Source organism: Thamnophis elegans, chromosome 5 (genome assembly GCF_009769535.1).
Source record: "Thamnophis elegans isolate rThaEle1 chromosome 5, rThaEle1.pri, whole genome shotgun sequence".
Classification (NCBI taxonomy): Eukaryota; Metazoa; Chordata; class Lepidosauria; order Squamata; family Colubridae; genus Thamnophis; species Thamnophis elegans.
The window spans coordinates 75,486,787-75,506,089 of NC_045545.1; the positions used below are offsets into that span (position 1 = coordinate 75,486,787).

Genomic DNA, 19,303 nt, shown 5'->3' on the forward strand with positions numbered 1-19,303 from the left:
GAATCAATCCTATCTCTTGTTGATTGTATGGACCAGGTCTCTCCACATCTTCTGCTCATGCCTTACTTCTTTTGAGTTTTTCTATGCTGTGGCTGGTGTCTGCTTTAATGGTGTCCAGGCACCAACTCTCCCAGAAATAATTGCTCCAGGCAATTCCCCCCTATGATATGGCCAAAATAAGTGAGATGCAGTTTTGTGATTTTGTTTCCAAAAGCTACTAACACCCCAGTTCAAAGTTATGGCCACTGCAGTCCTCGCACCGTTCTTCATCTCTACGACCAACCACAGAGATGCTGCAGAGTCCACCCACACCCCCATATCTCTCCCCATCCCGCTCAGTCCCTTCAGGCTTTGATCTGCTCCCAACCCAGCCACTCAAGGGAGCTGAAAGACAAGTAGCAGATACTACTGTGCATGCAGGACTGTGAGAGCTTGCAACTTAAGGCTGGTATTCCCACTCAGCCATTCAAAGAGCCTAAAGCCAGACAAGAAGACGCTACCAGTTGCGCAGGACTATGAGAGTTTGTAGGCCAAGGCCTTTTTCCCATTCAGCCACCCGGGGACCTGCAGGATTCAGCCTGCTCTTCAAGCAGATCCAGGGTCCAACAGCATGCATCATCTTTGTTTTTTTGTAGGGAGCACCTGGTCAATGTAATGCAAGGCTCAGCTGTTTTGCAGAGGCTGCCTCATGGTAACCATGTACTATTCTGAAGCAGTTTCTATTGTCCTATAGGCAGCTCAGTTCTATAAGGAGGCGCCACAAACTTCAAAATAAATGGAGTGTCTACAGAATGGGAAGATGATCTCGGTCTACAAGCTCTTACAGCCTTGTAGGTCCCAGTAGCATCTGCTGCTCAGCTTTAGGCTCCCTTGAGGCTAAGATATCTAGGGATTTAAAGAGCAGGAAGTGGAGCACGAGATGCCCCAGAGGGTGGGGGAAGCCTTGGAAGGCTTAGGGCAGGTGAGTTAAGGAAAGGAACTACCTGTATTATACAACTTTAAGAATGAACAGTAAATATAAATGTACATATAACAGCTGTTAAAAAGAGCAGAAATTATTTATTCTTCTTTTCCTCCTTTTCTATCTTTTTCTCTTTTTCTATTAGTTTTCCTTTTCTTGCCTTAACTTAAAATTTTTATTGTTTTTTTCTAAGTCATGTATTTTCCTATCTAATGAAATAGTAAAGATCAGATATAGGCTTGTCAGCATAGGGCGAATTAAAGCAATTGGAAATGTGAATTGGTGTTATTTATACTATTTTGTACATAACAGACACCAGACTTTAAACATCCATTTTGTATATGTGCCAATTTGCATAAACAGTGGCAGGGTTTGACTGCATCTCTCATTGCCATCTTGCCTGTTTTAAAGTTCTCCAACGCAGATGCTGTTCACAAATAGGCTCCCTCTCCCAATCATTTTGCAAATGTGCTCTTCACTTCAAAAGATCTGGTGAACTGTAGAACATCTGTCTGTTTCCTAACACTGAAGCTGTTAGGAAAACTTAAATGGCTTGAAAGATAAGGACAGAATATTAAGAAAATCCAAATATTTCCATTTTGCACCTCTGCGTACAGAGGATAGTTTAGTTCATTTTCTCAAGAGGGAATCCATGTCTGGCCTAAGCTATTTATTGCAAGCTCGGCTGATTGAGATAACCTTCTGGCACTTTCTGTTTCTTTTCCTACAACAGTCAAGAGAGCTAATCTCCGTTTTTAAAAAGTATGTAGTAAGAATAACATTGAACAAAACCAGTAGTCTCTTGTTACACACTGAGGCAAATGAATGTCATCTATTTATTGATATGATTTACATTAACTGCCTATCTCCAACAGATAGATGTCTGGGTAGTATACAAGGATTAATGCTACAATAGTAATATATCGCTAATGACAACCAAGTTTAAAACTGTAAACCTCAAATGATAAACACATTGCCTGGAGAAACATGAAATCCCTGATTTCACCCAAGGAATAATAAAATCAAGTCCAAAGCATTTATTAATAAATCCCACTATGTTCAGTGTCATAACACTCCCAGGCAACTGTTCATTAAATTATAATTTGAATGAGGCTCTGGAACAGATTTATTGCTAAATAGCTGCTAGAGGATTCTGCAATCGGATAATCCAGTTTGGATAAAAGCAGAAATTTTTGGTTTTGATTGTTCAGGATTTAAGGAATATCTTGGATCCCTTTGCAAAATGACCCCTTTGCTATGGTAAATGTTGTTTCTAATCCCAATAATTAAACAATAGAAATATCTTCTTTCTGCCCCTGATCTTCCAAGCTGCTGAAACAATGCACCCAAATGGATCAAGTTTGAGCTCGTCTCACTCAAGACTAATAAAAATGGCAATGAGCAGCAACATAATTCGGAAATTGTTTGCTAAAATATTTTGCTCGCTTTAAAAACTGAACCCTTCAAGTCACTAAGCATTGGCAAGGTCTGTGAATTCATTTTAAAAAACTCAGCTGTATTTTCGTTTCCATCCGAGATTTTTTTTTTACTTGGATGGAGCACGTGGATTGCAGTTACAAACCACCCTGGATACAGCGGGGTAGAAGCAGTTAAAACACACCAAGGTTTTCTTAGAGCAGCAGATCGCAATGGCGAATACCACGAATACCACGAAATGAACCTCTTCCTTCTTTATTTAGGCGAAGCAACCGCGCATTTACCAACGGTCGCCCCAGATACAGTACTGTATCCAGGTCTGCGTGACTGAACACGGGCGGAAATGCTTCTGCCCTTATTTCATCTCTTTTCTGCCCCATGCTTTTCATCATCTGGGAAGTCTAACTTCCCATTGGTCAATTCAGACAATAATCTCCCATCCATCATAACCCTCCACCCAATCAGCGCACTTCTCCTTTATTAGGCTTCCCCCACCCCCTAGCAGCTGCTAAGGTGGCCGCTATTTTTCTTTCCTGGCTCGCGGAACAGCGGACCGAATCTTTCCATTGGTCGGTTCATTATTCTCCGCCCCCACCCCGATGACAGGCTCGGGGAGCAGCGTAGGTGCGGCCAATCAGCGCGTCCCGACAGGGTGTCGACTGGGCTAGCAGTAGCGCTGGGTGCTCGAGGTTGGAGAGAGTCGGAAGTGGCTCCGTGGGGGCATCGCTATCGCCATGGGGGCTGTGCTCGTGATCTGCTCTTTGCCAGTTGGGTGAGGTCCGGGTGGGTGGATGGGTGCTGCGGGGGGCGGGGGGGGTGAGACTGAGATGGATCCCAGTCCAGATGGGGGTGGATCCCACTATTCCGGGACCCGGAATCCAGCAACCAGAGGGAAATGAAAGACGAACATCCGTAGCTTTGTATCCTACAAAGGAGCAAATCCTGCTGTGAGTTCTTATGGCAAATCTGGCAATTCGGACATCCCGATTATTGTTCTGTTATTATTGAGCGTGCATAAGCCACCAACGTGCCTACCGTCCCTGTCCTACTATCCCCACTTATTCTGTATCCATTTCCTGTATTCATAATCATGTTTATACTTATATCTGTTACCTTATATATGCCTGGACAAAATAAAGAATAAAATATTTCAGATCTGGGGGCGATATATTGTCTAAAGCAGGATACATAAACAAGGGGGCGGTGTCTTCTGCTCTTCTTTTGGGGTATCCGCCTAGCAACAAGCGAGACCCCCAAGAGGTTCGATAGGCTGTAATCCTAAAACCTGGGAGTGAACCTCATGTCCATTCGAACGAATATTAATTCTTCCAAGTAGTGTAAAAAAATAAGGCGTTCGATCAAACTATTTAAATTGTTTTATTAAATAATTTAAACCCATTGAACAGAGAATGGGCGATAGGTAAAAAAACCCTACCAAGTTGTGGAAACATACACATTGAGTTATTTCATGTAAATATAGCTGTCAAGGTGGTAGTAAAAATTGGATTATCTACAGCTTTGATTTTGTTTAAGGGTTTGTGTTTGATTCTGTGGGTTGTACTTTCATTCCTTCCATCCGTTTCCTGTGCCTTGTGATTTAATCTCTAAGAATTATACTTATGTCTCAGTCAGGAAATGGCTGCTGAGTCATAACCTTTTGAGTGGAGTGTGGTAGATGGCATGTCCACATAATAACCAAACCATCAAGGTGACTGGAGCCATCCCATGTTTCTAACCCTTCTAACTTCTCTTTCTTTAAAACCCAGTGAATTATTCTAAACAGGTTTAGGTGGTCATCCCTATTCCCTAAAAACAGTTTGGAACCATGGATATTTTGTAGGCTGTATAGGAGAGAGATACATCTATTCATTTCCACTGGTTTGCAGGCATTTAGAACAAAGGACTTTACAATGAAGACAAAAGGGGAATATAACTATTTAAAGAAGGCAGAGATTGCAAAGTGAACAAAGGGCTGCTTTCATGTTTCTGCTCTTCAGAGAGGTTAAAACATTAAAATGCTTGGGAATCAGGATGGTCAAAGCTTCCACTTGAGTGCCTCTGGATTGCTTTCAGTCTGAGCAGAACTAAGACTTATTCAAAGTACAAAGTGCTATGTTAGTTGGCTGGTATAGATTTTTCCTACAATAAAATATATTAGTATGTTGTGAATTACTAAACTTTCAAAAATAACCAATGCTACACTAATTTATATAGTAGTTCCATCCATTCTATACAACTATTGGAAAATTAAGGGTTTTCTGTTATTTAGTGTTGATATTACATTTAATCTTCACCAGTCATCTTTTCAGTATAACAATATTTTTCTTTACCCTACTCTCTTAATTTGGGTGGCAATTTAATAACATGGAGTTGGTTATTGCCCAGAGTTGATACAGGTTAGGTGGAGTGCTCAACAATGTTCTAGTTAATATGAGCAGGCAAATTGTGAATTAGGTATGAATTAAGATATGGAGCATGTGCAATGCACACATTGACGAAGTACAGCATTTCTACTACGTTACAGCAATTCAGTAGGGCTGACTGGAGTCAACCCCCGTAGACAGTGGTGGGATTCAGCCAGTTCGCACCACTTCGGAGAGAAACTGGTTGTTAACATTCTGAGCAGTTTGGTGAACTGGTTGTTGGAAGAAATCATTAGGACAGAAAAGTTGGTTGTTAAATCATTGAAAACCACCACTGCCCGTAGAGCAGCAGCCCCCAACCTTTTGGGCACTAGGGATCGGTTCTGTGGAGAGACGTTTTTCCATGGATCAGAGGGGCATGGTTCATGTGCTGCCTGCGTCAGTGGATGGGCATTCACTTGTTTGCATGGACCAGTTGCTGACATGACACGGACCGATGCTGGTCCATGGACTGGGGGTTGGGGACCCCTCCTGTAGAGAACGCTAACCCTAAATCTACTATGTCATGAGAAAGTAAAAATATATCACCAGAAATAAGTTTAATTGAAGGCTTCAGTTAAGAGAACTATATAACCTCTCATTAAGGTGGCTACCTGCAGAGATTGGCATGATTTATTCATTTGGCTTTACTTCCTACAACTTTCTTGCAATATGAGTACTTTGCCATTGTTCTTTAGGATGTCTAAGTGATCTGTTCATGCTAATCAGAGCGTTAAACTGGTATTGGACTGTTAATGTGCTAGAAATTAGTTCCCTCCTAATCATAAGACATTTCTATATTGGCTTTTTCTAATTTGGCATTCAGTGTTCAATGCATTTCACATGGTTGTGTGCCCTGGTCACATATGGCCAATAGCACGATGACTACACTAAGACCATTATATATAATATCTTTGAAGGATGTATAGTACTGCTAATACTTAAATATTCTCATGTATTCCTCTTTTTTTTTATAGATTCCATGTCTTTGCAGTGGTGCATCATGTTTGTTATGTGGCTGTTGTCCTAACAGCAAGAATTCTACAGTTACTCGGCTGATTTATGCTTCCCTGCTTCTTCTTAGTACTTTTGTGCATGCATCATGCTGGTACCAGGAATGGAGAAACATCTCAAAGAGGTCCTGAGGTTTTAAAATCTTGTTTATAATACACATCATTGGGCACTGATTCCCTCCAGTTAAGATAGAGGCACACTGAAAGTTGAAAGGAAAAAAAAAAGTGGAATTTTGTTGTCTTCTTAATAAGAAGAAGATCATTTTATTAGGCGCAATAAGACTCCAGTCCAGACTAATTTGAAAGATCAGCATTTCAAGTTAGGAGCTATGACCAAACTAGGAAGTTATTAAACATTGAGCCCTAGACATGAGCAAAACTGAGTTGATTTGGTCTGTACCAGCATTAAGTCCTGAATCAGAATCTGCAGCCAGTCAATATTTTATCTCCTTGGAATTGTAAACAATGGCAGCATCTTCACAGACTCGGATTAATATACTGGGAATGCTTATACTAATGGGAGCATTGTTTATGTGACAGCTATTTTAGGATAGGATGAGCCAGCAGATCCTGGCATTCTGGCCGCAGGTAGCCTTTACCTAAGATCATAATTGATCTTGAATTACAGTTGTAAGCTGTTATTATTAAGTGGGTCATATAGTATTTTTTTACCAGTCATTAAGTAAACACAGTCATTACATCAGTGGATGCCATTAAGCAAATTCATTTTACCCACTAGGCATTTCTTTTTGCCAGAAACTGGAGGTAAACTCTGGCCAAACTTTAAATTGCAGTCCTGAGACTTATGGATGCTGCAAATGGCCATAAAGGAGAACCAGTTGCTAAGTGCTTGAAACGTGATCACATGACCAGTTGGGGATTTGTACAGTGTTGTATCTTCAACATTGAATTGTAAGTAGCTTTGGGGCCCTGTTGTAACTTCAAACTGTCACTAAGTGACCGCTTGTAAGTCGAGGACTACCTATAGATGGTCAGCTTGACAACATGTCATACCTGGAGCGGTACAAAATAACAACTTATAAACCATGGATTTTCAATCATGATCATCATCTGTAAGACTAGGATTTGAAGAAAATGAATATTGTATAATCTACTTGCATATACCGTAAATACGACAGGGTCTTATATTTTTTTGACCCACGAAATATGGCTTTGGGCTTATTAAGGGGAGGGCTTATTGTTTTTGGGTTGCCGGGCAGCTGCTCCCTGCGACTGGGCTCCTGAAGAGCCGGGCACAGCCTCAGGGTCGAATGGCTGTGTTGCACTGTCACAGCAGCAACACAGCAGCCATGAGATGACCACACTTGCGAGCAGTCCGCCCGGCAACACCCCTTTTTCCAGCTGGGCAGAGTGCCACTGACTGACCTAGTGGTACCTGGAAGGCACCAAGCAATGTGAGCGCCTGTTCGCTGCCCTCTGTCCTCCCGCGGCTCGGCGCCTTCTGACTACTAGTGAGTGAATGGGGCTCTGCATGGCTGGAGGGGGAGGTTACGTTAGCGGCTTTCCGCTCCCCGCTTGCGCAACTTGCAGGCTCACAATGCCCTTGGCTAACTCTACAGTACCTGCAGAGCCAGGGCATCTTCGCTGTTGGTGCCCTGCCCGCTGCTTGGGTTTTATTTTTTTGTGGCTTTCAAAGCAAGGAGGATGGATGCTGCTCTGGAAGTACGGTCTATGGTAGCGTACACTATAGAGCATACTCCCAGAGCAGTATCCTATGTCCGTGCTTTGGAAGCTGCAACGTAGCCCACAGCCATAGAGCGTAATCGGGGGGGGGGGGATTGCCCAGCAACTCCCACTCTTCAGCTGAGCACAGCGCCGTTGACTGACCTAGCGGTACCCCGAAAGCACCAAGCAACGCGAGTGCCTTTGCACCCACCTCGTTCCCCCGACTTAAAAGCAACGCGAGTGCCTTTGCACCCCACCTCGTTCCCGCAGCTTGGCGCCTTCGGGATTTCGCTAGGTCGGCAAGCGGTGCTCTGCCTGGCCAGAGAGGGGGCGGGGGTTGTCCATAGAGCTTATTTTTGGGGCGGAGGGGCTAATATTTTTGCCCATCCAAAATATGTGGCAAGGCTTTAGTGTCAGGACAGGTCGTATTTTCGGGAAACATGGTAATTAAAGTTTTTGAATGTATTGTTCTTTTAGGTGCCTGGTTTTTGTGATGGCTTTGATTGTGAAGCTTTGGTTGGATATAGAGCTGTCTATCGAATCAGTTTTGCTATGGCTGTGTTTTTCTTCCTCTTTGCCTTACTTATGATACAAGTGAAATCAAGTAAGACCCACGGGCTGCCATCCACAATGGGTGAGTTAAATGGAAAATGGGGACTAATCCCTTATTTATTTTGCCCACCACCTGAAATAATAATTTTCCAAAACTGAATGCATTTTAATTCAAATGTTAAACTAGGAAACATTCATTATTCCAAGCAGGAAAATTGAATAACTACATGCCCATGAAATGAAACAGGATAATGACTAAATAACAATTCCTTATTCTTGGCTATATTGGTAGTGTGATTGTTGTATGTTTAGTAAATTGCCTGAAGTTCCGGAGATTATGATGGTAAATAAATAAATACCCAACATCCAAAATTTGGCTCATTTTCTCAGGGCATAGATATTAAAAACTGCCTCTTAATAGTCCTTCAGTTAAAAATCACCAATGAGACTTATCCTATAGCCAGATGCATCCCATTTGAAATATTTACTTTTGTTAGCTTAATATCGGCAGAGAAATAATTCTCCATTGTCTTCTTTATTTTCAATAGATTTTGGTTCTTCAAAGTAGCTGCAATTGTTGGAATCATGGTTGGGGCATTTTATATTCCAGAAGGGTCTTTCACAAGAGGCAAGTGTGCATGGATCAGGAAATGTCATCATTTATTGAACTATAATAGCCGGAAGTATTTTTTTTAAATGTCAAATAATATCCACTGAATGAAATGCTTATATAGACAAAGCCGTCTGATAGTCCAAGGAAGAATTACTAGAGGGGGATTTGATGAATGTGTACCACCCAGTGGTTGGTACTGAATGCTCCACCAAGCTATTACAATCATAATGGCTTCAAGGAAGAGAGACATCTAATAGAAAACCCTCCTTTCATGTACATAGGCACACCCTCTGTACATACACACATTTTCAAGAAAGCAAAGGTAAATGTTGTATAGGAGAGACAAACTCCAAATTCTATTAGGCTATAAAACATGGCTTCCAGTATGATCACGAGGGAAAGGGAGTGATGTGAGCAAGCTATAATTTTCTTCCTCTTTAAGATTATCAGACTTGAGGATTGCTACTCCAGTAGTATGTTACCGCTCTAAGAGATAACAATAGAAGTGCAAATATGTCCTCTGCAGTATGTATAACCTTTCCCAATTTGCCATCCTAAGTTCTCTTCAAATATAGGTCTTTATCCCATCTTTTTTTTAATTTACTCAAGGCATACATGCCTAATGTTCCCATGTCCTATTTTCCTCAACAATAATCTGGTGGAGAGGGATGCCAAAGAGTGACTAGCCCAAAGCCACCAAGCCAGTCTAAGAGAGGACTAGAATTCATGCTTCCTGGTTTCTAGGCCAGCAACTTAGCCACTGCATACAGTGGCTTTCCTATTTATATTCAAATCCACATTAGAGTTCTCAGCTCTGATAGTTCTCAAGTAGGATGGCTTATCCTTAAATGCAGTTCAAAGCACTCCTGTGCTGCATGCACCTGAATTTATTTTAAAAGATTGCTCGTGAATTGTTTTAAATGGATTTTAGCTGATCAGTAAATTCCCTGGCACAGCACCAATCAGAAAGACATTTTGTGTCACCTGAAATAGCACCTGAAATAGCTTTATGAGTTTTAACAGGCATACAAATTAAAGTATGTACAGTATGAAAGCTGATAACGATTGATCAGCTTTCTGTCCTCCCCTATTTGGGTTATAGCCCCATCATTCACATCCCTGTTCAGTACATTACATGGAAGATGATTATTCTCTCTGGCTCCATTGAGATACAGTTACTCAGATGCTGTCATGATGGTAAATTCTTTCTTTCTAGTATTATTTGGTTTTGGAACTGGGGGTGCCTTCCTCTTCATTCTCATCCAGCTGCTGCTGCTTGTGGATTTTGCTCATTCCTGGAATGAATCCTGGGTTGAACGGATGGAAGAGGGAAATTCCAGATGCTGGTATGCTGGTAAGTCATTTGGCTGATGAATAATAAAATGAAACAGCAGCTTTAAATTGCTTGGGCAATTTATTGACTGTATTTAGAGCCATCTATTACAGTGCTTTTCAAACTTGGCAACTCCAAGACACACATGTAAATTTCAACATACTGAGTTGAAAGTCACACATCTTAAAAAGAGGCCAAGTTTGAAAAACCTGCCCTACTCCATAGAACAAAAAATGGGGTTGCCGTTAAAAAATGTCAGCATTATTCATCTGAAGACATAGTTAATAGCAAACAAAGTTTGTATACGAAGAATGTTCTTAAGAACTGGGTATAGTTTTTTGTTTCCATTTGCATCCAGCTTTTTGGATATTCTACTGATCTTTGGTCGTGTCAGTTTTACTTCCTGATTTTGCTTCCTGATTGTATTGGATAATGCTAAAGAGGGATAATGCTGTGATTGTCAAATGCAGTGAGGGTTAAGTGTGTCTTAATATTGAAAAAGTACAAAACCTGCCACTATAAGCAAACATTTGCTTTAGAAAGTAGCATTATGCACATTTGTTAGGATAAAATGATGCTCTCTGTGGAGGAGAAAACTAGGCTCTCCCTTCGTGAGAATAATTTCCACAAATGAATTGCATCTTTAAACAATATTGTTGGTCCAGTTTAGCACTTGAGTACTTCTAAGGGATCTGCTTGTTTTCTTCAGCTCTCCTGTCCTGCACCATTTTGAACTACATTATGTCGTTCATTGCTATCGTACTCTTCTATGTCTTCTACACAAAACCAGATGGCTGTATTGAGAACAAGGTCTTCATCAGCTTTAATATGATCGCATGCATTGCTGTATCGATCACATCAATCCTTCCCAAAGTCCAGGTATGATGATGAAGCAGTGCTTTCAAATGAACAAACTTACAGTATTTTTTGGAGTATAAGACGCACCTTTTTCCCAGAAAAGAGGCTGAAAATCTGGATGCGTCTTATACACTGAATACATCATTTTTGCTTCCCGAAACCCCGCCCCCTTCACCAAAATGGTCGTGTGTTGCCTTTAGGAGGCTTCCAGAGTGAAGGCTGAAGGTTGGGGAGGGCAAAAATGAGGGGAAAACGTGCCATTTCTTTGCTCAATTTTGCTTTCTTCCCCTCCCCCCAGAGCACTCTACAAGCCTCCTAAAGGCTATTCATGCCCTTGGGGGGGGGGGGAGGTGCATTTTCCCAAAAATGGGCCGTTTTTGGGAGGCTTGGAGAGTGCAAAAACTTTTTAAAAAAAATTTGCCTCTTCAAAATCTTGGTGCGTCTTATACTCCCAAAAATACGGTAGATGGTTTATTTGCTTTAGGTGTTATATTGGAGGATTGTATATCTTGCAAATGCTTCTAAGAATAAATCAGTGAATACAGAACATAAATTATTTTGGTCAAGTTTGAGTAGCCTTTTAACATAAGGACTAGATTTAACTTTGGGGATAGGGGAAAGGTTGGAGCAATCTGCTGATATAATAAGCCAGACACACAATTTTGAGTTTTGAGAAAAAAATGGTTAGGTTTTTTTTAAGTGCTAAACATATTTGTGGAATGTACAACAGTTTGGATGCGTTTCCCCTCTTCAAAATGGTGAAAATCACATTGTGAGTTACTGATACTTTGGTTCTGTGGCTGATAAGAGAGTGTTCTTGTGGCTGCAAGAAGCAAGATGTGGATAGTAGCCCCAGATCATTTTTATGCCTCTGACAATGCTTAATGCTGAATAAAAGTAGTTCTTGATTTATGACTGGCCACTTAGAGCACGGAAAGCTTATGACCCAATTTCAATGTTATAATGGCTGAATACATGCTGCAGTCATGTGATCTCATTTTTAGGCATTAGGCAGCTAATTCTCATGGCTACATGCAGCATCTTGCATCACAATTTTTGATATTTTTCGTTGGTTTCTGGTAGTTACTTCCAATTATTGACAAAGTATGCCCATTGGGTAAAATGGACCATCTTCACAACTATCACAAAACATGGTGTAAATCAGATCCGTTCACATGTTGCCTGACTCACAACCATAATTCCAGGCTCAGTTACGGCTATAAGTCGAGGACTACCTGTAGCCTGATACCGTAGCAGAAATGAAGCCTTTCTAGCTACAGCTTTAACCTCTTAAACCTTCATGATTATGATCATAAAATAATTTACATTATTAAAAATTACTTGTTCTCAAATAGGAACATCAACCTCATTCTGGGCTTCTCCAGTCTTCTGTGATTACTCTCTACCCATGTACCTCACTTGGTCAGCCATGTCTAACGAGCCCGGTAAGCTTCTATCAATGCAAATAGTATGACGGGAACAAAACCATTATGCTATATCCCTGATGGCGAACCTCTGGCATGCGTGCCTGAAGTGGCACGTGGAGCCATATCACCTTTTTAGCTATAGCTTTTAACCCATAGCGTCGCCCGTTCTTCTTCTGGGTTTCTTGCACACATGCACGTTCGATGATCAGCTGGCTTTTGCGCATGTGCTAGTGTCAGAAACTGGAAGAGCTGGTCTTCCATTTTCTGGCATGAGCATGCGTGCCGGCCAGCTGATCATGAGCGCATATTCGCTAGTAACCGGAAGATTAGGTGGCTGGCGCGCATTGGAAACCAGAAATTCATTTTCCAGCACGCTCATGCCCCCTGGGCAGTTCCTCTTCCGGGTTTCGCCCCAGCTGCATGCACACAAACACTTCCTTTTCACTTCACTCAGTACTATACATTTCGATTGTTTTTTTAGAAGTACTTGAATTCCTTAAGAAACATCTTGCAAACACTTTGTTGTAGAGAGACTTCATTGTAACAAGTGCCAAATGCCTATTTAGGTTACTTGACAACAGACAACAGTAATTCTCAGAATTGTATATAATATATGTTTTATGTATATTTTCTCTTTAAAATGTTTCTTTTCAGAACACCACTGTAACCCAAGCCTTCTGAACATTATCAGCCAAATATCTGCACCTACTTCCATCTCGTTGAATGCAACTGCTATTCCTACTCCTATACCAGAAAAATCACCTCAGTGGTGGGATACACAGAGCATTGTTGGGCTTATTATCTTCGTAGTTTGTCTCCTGTATTCAAGGTAAGATATGTTTTGTTTTCTGAAACTATTCTAATATAATCTATTATATATTATATTAAATTTGGATGTATGAAATAGAAACTTTCTCTTTAAATGAAGGGAAATTAGTTTTGATTGAAGTGGTGTCAATTACCTGATTAAAAGTACTTACAGTGTCTTCTAATTGTAGTAGGATTCGTGCTGATTAAACTCTTTTGAGTTAATCGACTAAATATTAGTTTTTAAAATTCAATTTGTTTTAGCTGAAATTTGACCATTGTTGATCTTGATGTGAAAATGATCGTTTTAAAGTGCTCTAATGAGCTCTGAAGAGCTTGCATAACATTTCCAATTACAGTATTTTTTGGACTATAAGATGCTCTGGACTATAAAACACACCTAGCTTTTGGGGAGGAAAACAAGAAAAAAAATCTGCCTCCTTGCAGCAAACAGCAAAGACTAGTCAGCTTCAGCACAGCCTGATTTAGCACAAGCAGCTGATTGGCGGTTGAATCGGCCTCCCAGAATACCAACAATCAGCTGTTCTAGGCTGCAGGGATCGCCGCCTCCGTGTGTCCCATTTTTGGCCTCCGCATATCCTATTTTTGGCCTGTTCCAGGCGGCGGGGATCGCCGGCAGCAGCAATACCTACCACTGGAACAGGCCAGAAACAGGGTGCACGGAGGTGGCAATAGGTGGTGGCGATTCCCGCAGCCTGGAACAGATTAGTCGGTATTCTGGGAGACCAAACAGTCTTCTGATTCAGGAATGGCCATGGTTGTTGCAGTTCACTTCTGTGCAAAAGCCTATTTAGCCCCAGCTTACCTGTGATTCAAGCGTGAACTCTGAAACAGGATAATTTACCATCTCTGAACAAGGAAGTGTGATCAAAATTGGCATATTACTGGAATTGGAAGATACCAGAATTAAGGAAAGAGCATGAGGTTGCATTTCTGTATCTCAAATCTTACCACAGGCCACCCACAAGAAAGTGAGTGTGGTCTTAATTTTGTATCCAGACAGACCTAAACCACTGTTCCCTCTAAGGTGCGCGGCCGTGCACGTGGCAAGAAAACACCGCGCAGCTGTTTCTAACTGCGCGCAGTGATTTCTGTCACAGGCTCCGGTAGCTGAGGGAAATATCTGCTGCCGCCTCCTCCTCCTCCAACAGCACTGCCGGATTTGCCGCCAATGCTGCAGCCGAGGTGAAGCCTCCAAAGCTCCCGCAGGCGCCCCCACCCATGGCAGCGGCGGTGGTGCCTCCCCCTCCGCTCGGAGCACCTCAGCTGGGCTCTGGGTTACCCCTGCTGCCGCCTCCACTGTGCTTTTGAGAAGCCATGAGGCCTTGTTTCCTGCTCCTGCCCCTCCGCCTTCCTACTAGCTCCCGCCCAATGGCTCCTCAAAAGCACGGCGGAGGAAGGGGGAGGGATAACGCGGGGGCCAGCTCAGGTGCTCTGCGTGGAGGTACCTGTCCCAGGGGTAACCCAGAGCCCAGCTGAGATGCTCCGAGCAGAGGGGGAGGCACCGCCTGCGGGAGCTTTGGGGGCTTCACCTCGGCTGCAGCGCTGGGCAGCAAATATGTTGGTGCTGTTGGAGGAGGAGGAGGCGGCGGCAACAGCTATTCTAGTGGCGGTGGGGGCTCATTGGCATCTTCAGCGGCAGCCCTGCCCCCTGTGAAAAAAATAGAAGATGGAGCAGATCCACGCAGATGACATTGCTGCAACATGACTGGAGGACGAATTCTGGGAGTTGAAGTCCACAAGGCTTAAAGCTGTCAGGTTCGAAGACCCCTGGTTTTTTTTTTTCCTAAAGGGTGTGCAAAGGTCTTGTAACTCGACAGCTTTAAGACTTGCATGCTTCAATGGCAGAGTTCCTGAGCTAACATGACTGGAGGAAGAATTCTGGGAGTTGAAGTCCACAAGGCTTAAAGCTGTCAGGTTTGAAGACCCCTGGGTTTTTTTTTTTCCTAAAGGGTTAGGGGCGCAAGGGTCTTGTAACTTTAACAGCTTTAAGACTTGCATGCTTCAATGCCAGAGTTTCTGAGCCAACATTTTGGTTGCTAAGCAGGACCGTTGTTAAGTGATACTGATATTATATAACACTTTTAATTAAGCGGGTACCTTGAATAAACATAACTTTAAATAATACTGATTTCGTTGTTGTCTTAGGTGACATCTGTGAAAAAATTCAGGTGCTCAGACATGAAAATATGCCGCTCAAACACTATACTTTTCTGCCCACACTGAAAAAAATTTAGAGGGAACATTGACCTAAACCCAGATGGAAAAAGTCCAGATAATCTGCAGAATTTTGATTCAGACCCACTATTTTCTCAACCACTTTCCTCATGTAGGTTAGAGACAGGTTGAGCGATTGCTGGGTTGGAATGATGGTTTTTTGAGAAGGGCCATATAATTGTTTCCTTTAACTGCGTACTGTGTTTGCAGAACCAACAGTAGCTGAAGGAATTTTCATAGAATTTGAATAATGCTGAACAGCTGTAATTTGGTTAAAAGTGTCCTTTTTTTATAAGCTAGATTTCTGAAGCCTCCTTCCTTGTTTTGCAGCATCCGGTCTTCTAACAACAGCCAAGTGAACAAGTTGACGCTATCTGTCAGTGACAGTGTCATTCTGGATGATACACCAAATACAGCTGATGTAGAAGATGGAGAAGTCCGCCGGGTTTTCAATGAAAAGGATGGTGTCCAGTACAGCTATAGCGTCTTCCACTTCTTGTTAACTCTCGCTTCCTCTACATAATGATGACTCTTACAATTGGTACAGGTGAGTATATTCTTGACAGCAATTTTAACCAAAAAAACCTTACCGCTGTAGATTGCTAACTCAATATGGGATTGTTTATATATTAAGAACCTTTTTAAAACAATTAGAAATTTAATGTTGATTTTAATTTTGTACAAAACTAAAGTTAGGATTCATCTTGTGACAAGTGTCTTAAAGGATTTTCTTCTGTATATGCTGGGAAAGATGTAAAATAATTTCTGAATAATACTTCTGTATTAACCCCAAATATCTAGCAAGCATACACCAAAGGCTGTGTAATTCGAGTTGAATTAGCTGAAGACTTTCTACCAGTTGATTGAAGCATGTACCATTTTTATTAATTTTATAGTCCTGATGCTGAAACGAAAACACTGAAAAGCAAATGGCCAGTTGTCTGGGTGAAGATCTCCTCAAGCTGGGTTTGTCTTCTTATTTATGTCTGGACTTTGGTGGCACCCCTGATCCTTACCAATCGAGACTTCAATTAAATGGTAACTTCTGTGAAAGCATGGAGATATGACGTTCTGCTCTGCTGAAAGCCAAAAGTTATTGCTTCGTGGACCTAAGACTCCAGGCATCATTCCTACAACAGGCAGACAAATAGAAGTCTAACTTGTGTAATGCTTAATGCAGAATCTAAGCGCTGTACATATTAACGTGTTAAATTCAAAGTTAGCATTCCTGTTATCTACTACAGCTGTGCTGTTGAAGGATTTCGTAAAAAGCTTGTGTAAACATTATCGCTACTGGAAGTGTGAACGGAAAGTAATATATTCTAAAGTTGTTTGGATATTTCACTGTATGGAAGTGAGTACCATTGCTACATTGCTTTACATTCCATTTCAGGAAAAAAATGTATCTGATGGAGCTTTGAATAATGGATAAAGTGTTTTTCTTAACAGAACAGCACTAATGTAATATACCAAGCCTATAAATGGCAATTTTTGGGATCATTGTAGAAAACAAATTTTGTAAGAATCTAGCATACTGCTAAACTTTTACTTTAAACACATTCAAGTCATGCTTTTTGAAACAAGCAAACTAACAAACAATGCTTGTTAATATATAATTCCACTGAGTTTGACATTATTTGCACTATAAATATGTTGGATTAAAACTAAATTTTTAGTGTCATTTTTGGTGCCTGGTTGTTTCAGCAGTTCTGCATATGATTATCATCTAGCCCAAGCAGTGAAGTTGGTTTATGTCTAAAGGTAAGTCATCATACAACTTACTTGTGGTGTTAGGCAAAGAACCTCCACATGGGGCTCTTGAGTCATATGTTCATATTCTAGTATAAAAGTTTAGTTGGCACAAGCACTAAAAGTACCTGTTTACTTTTACTCTACATAGTCTGTACATTGCACAGAGAGACAATTGTGCTCAACTGATTCCCTGCTTTAGTTGTAGTCCCCTATGCTGGTGCCCATCATTCTGAGAACTTCAACATGCAGGAAAGCAAGAAGCAGCTTGAAAAACAAATTCATCTTCGCAAATTGCATTTTTCATTTAGATCTAATTCAGTTTTATGCATTTTCCTTCACCATCCTGCAGAGTTACACTAGTTAGGCTTTAATAGATCTGGACAGTCGCTTCAATGATATTAAAACATTCATTGAAACAGCATGTTTATATATTAATATTTTAATATTAATAAGATTTAATATCCACTCATGCAGACAGACTGTTCATTTTATAAAGTGCAGTATAAAAATAAATGTATATACTCTAATTCTGTACAGAGAGAGAATAAAACAGATCCATGAACAAAATTGCAAACTTAGCCATAGAAAACAAAGCACCTCAATTACCCTCTGGAAAAATTATTACCATTTTTCTACTTCGGATACAGATTAACAAAGACAATTTGACATTTGTAATGAATTGTCAATGTCTTTTACTTAAGGCTTAATATTCTTTTACCACATCTGCTTGGATTTTGTTTATAGAAAAACTAATATAACAAAAAGATTCCTATGACCAAGATGCCAGACAATATGCATATTAACTAATTTCTTTACTTTTAAACCATATATGCTTAACTATAGGCACAACATCAATGTCTTAGCTCTGCCAGTACTGCTTCTAAAACTAATTCTACAGATAAACAAGATAAACATGGAGTGCAATTTAGACTATGCATTTTAGAGGTAAATAATAGCCACAAATTTTACAGAATCTACTATTCCAATATACCTGGGGAAAGAGATGTATACCAATAAAATGTTTAGTACAGGGTGCTCAGTTATTTAAGCAAGAGCTCTTTAGATTGTTACAAAAAATTAAACACTAGGAAAAAAGAACCATGGCATTTTAAACTTTTGATATCATCATCATTCATTGTCATTTGAAACTCTTCTTATTTAACGGAGAAAAAATAGATTGGGTAAAGTATACTTTAGAATAGTGTCCTAGAAATTATAAGCTTCCACGCTTTGCTAAAGAAAAACCTTTCCTGACACTGATTTATAAAACATTTTGTGATTCAGACTAGTTCCTTTATAAATTCAATTTCAGCTGCCAAAAGCCTGGCAGTTTTGATTTTTCTGCATAAAAATTACTTCCAATAAGGAAAAAAAACATGCATTTTAACATATACTTCTCATTTCTAAATTTCACCAGCATTTTCCCTACAAGAACACATAAGCAGAAAAGTATATATTGTACCGCCTTCTATATCTTTAAACTTTTTTCTCTATGTGACTGTAGGGAAAAAACCCACCAATGTGTCAAGAGCAGCGTAGAAACCAGTTTCATGTCTGTTTAGATAGCTATAATACCACACTGGGTTTGTATATTTAGAACTCCCAATTGAAGCACAGTCACATGACTAAACTGCTTCACTTTTTGGCAATAAGAGAAAGCAAGTCACTAATTTAGAAAAACTGAAATACATTTTGGCACTGGCAATAACATGATCAATCTACAGAGAACGTAATATTTACAGTAAGCACCAACTTTCTGGTCTTACTTGGCACTAGGCAAGAGCCTCCATTTTAGTTCCAACAATTTTAAAAGTGCTATGAGCTGCTACCTTATGAGCAGCAGTGAGTACAAAGTTCCCGCCTGCTACAGTTCCAGTCTTGCATGTGAAGAATGGGCCCAAAGGATCTGCAACTTTAGTTAAGTGTGTAATTGAGAGACATCTGAAAGATGACCCGCTGGTAGAGAAGATCTAAAGTTACATCATTAAATCCAAGTGAGGCTCTGAAGTTAAGCCCTTTCCTATACAGTATATTTTATCCTAGAGGTGAGACTGCTGGCCTTAGGGAATGAGGCCAAGATCAAAACAGCACTGAGGTCCCACTGACAAAATAACATAGTGACTGAGGAGAAACTACCATTTACAAATGGAGTATTGTGCTTGTAAAATGTCCTATGTCTGGTTTGCAGAGAACATTTCAAAACTTCTCTGTTCCAAAAATAAAG

At 40.7% G+C, this 19,303-nt stretch overlaps 1 protein-coding gene across 1 annotated transcript; it reads left to right on the forward strand.

Moving 5' to 3' along the window:
• Positions 1-919: 919 nt before the first annotated feature.
• On the forward strand, positions 920-16,919 carry SERINC3 (serine incorporator 3). The gene is given in 13 exon segments (XM_032218601.1): positions 920-961; positions 5,778-5,895; positions 5,898-5,938; positions 7,977-8,109; positions 8,112-8,133; positions 8,600-8,679; positions 9,881-10,018; positions 10,707-10,876; positions 12,211-12,259; positions 12,262-12,300; positions 12,937-13,111; positions 15,658-15,874; positions 16,224-16,919. Coding segments are annotated over 12 exon segments (1,200 nt in total). The 3' UTR covers positions 15,851-15,874; positions 16,224-16,919.
• The last annotated feature ends 2,384 nt before the right edge of the window (positions 16,920-19,303 follow it).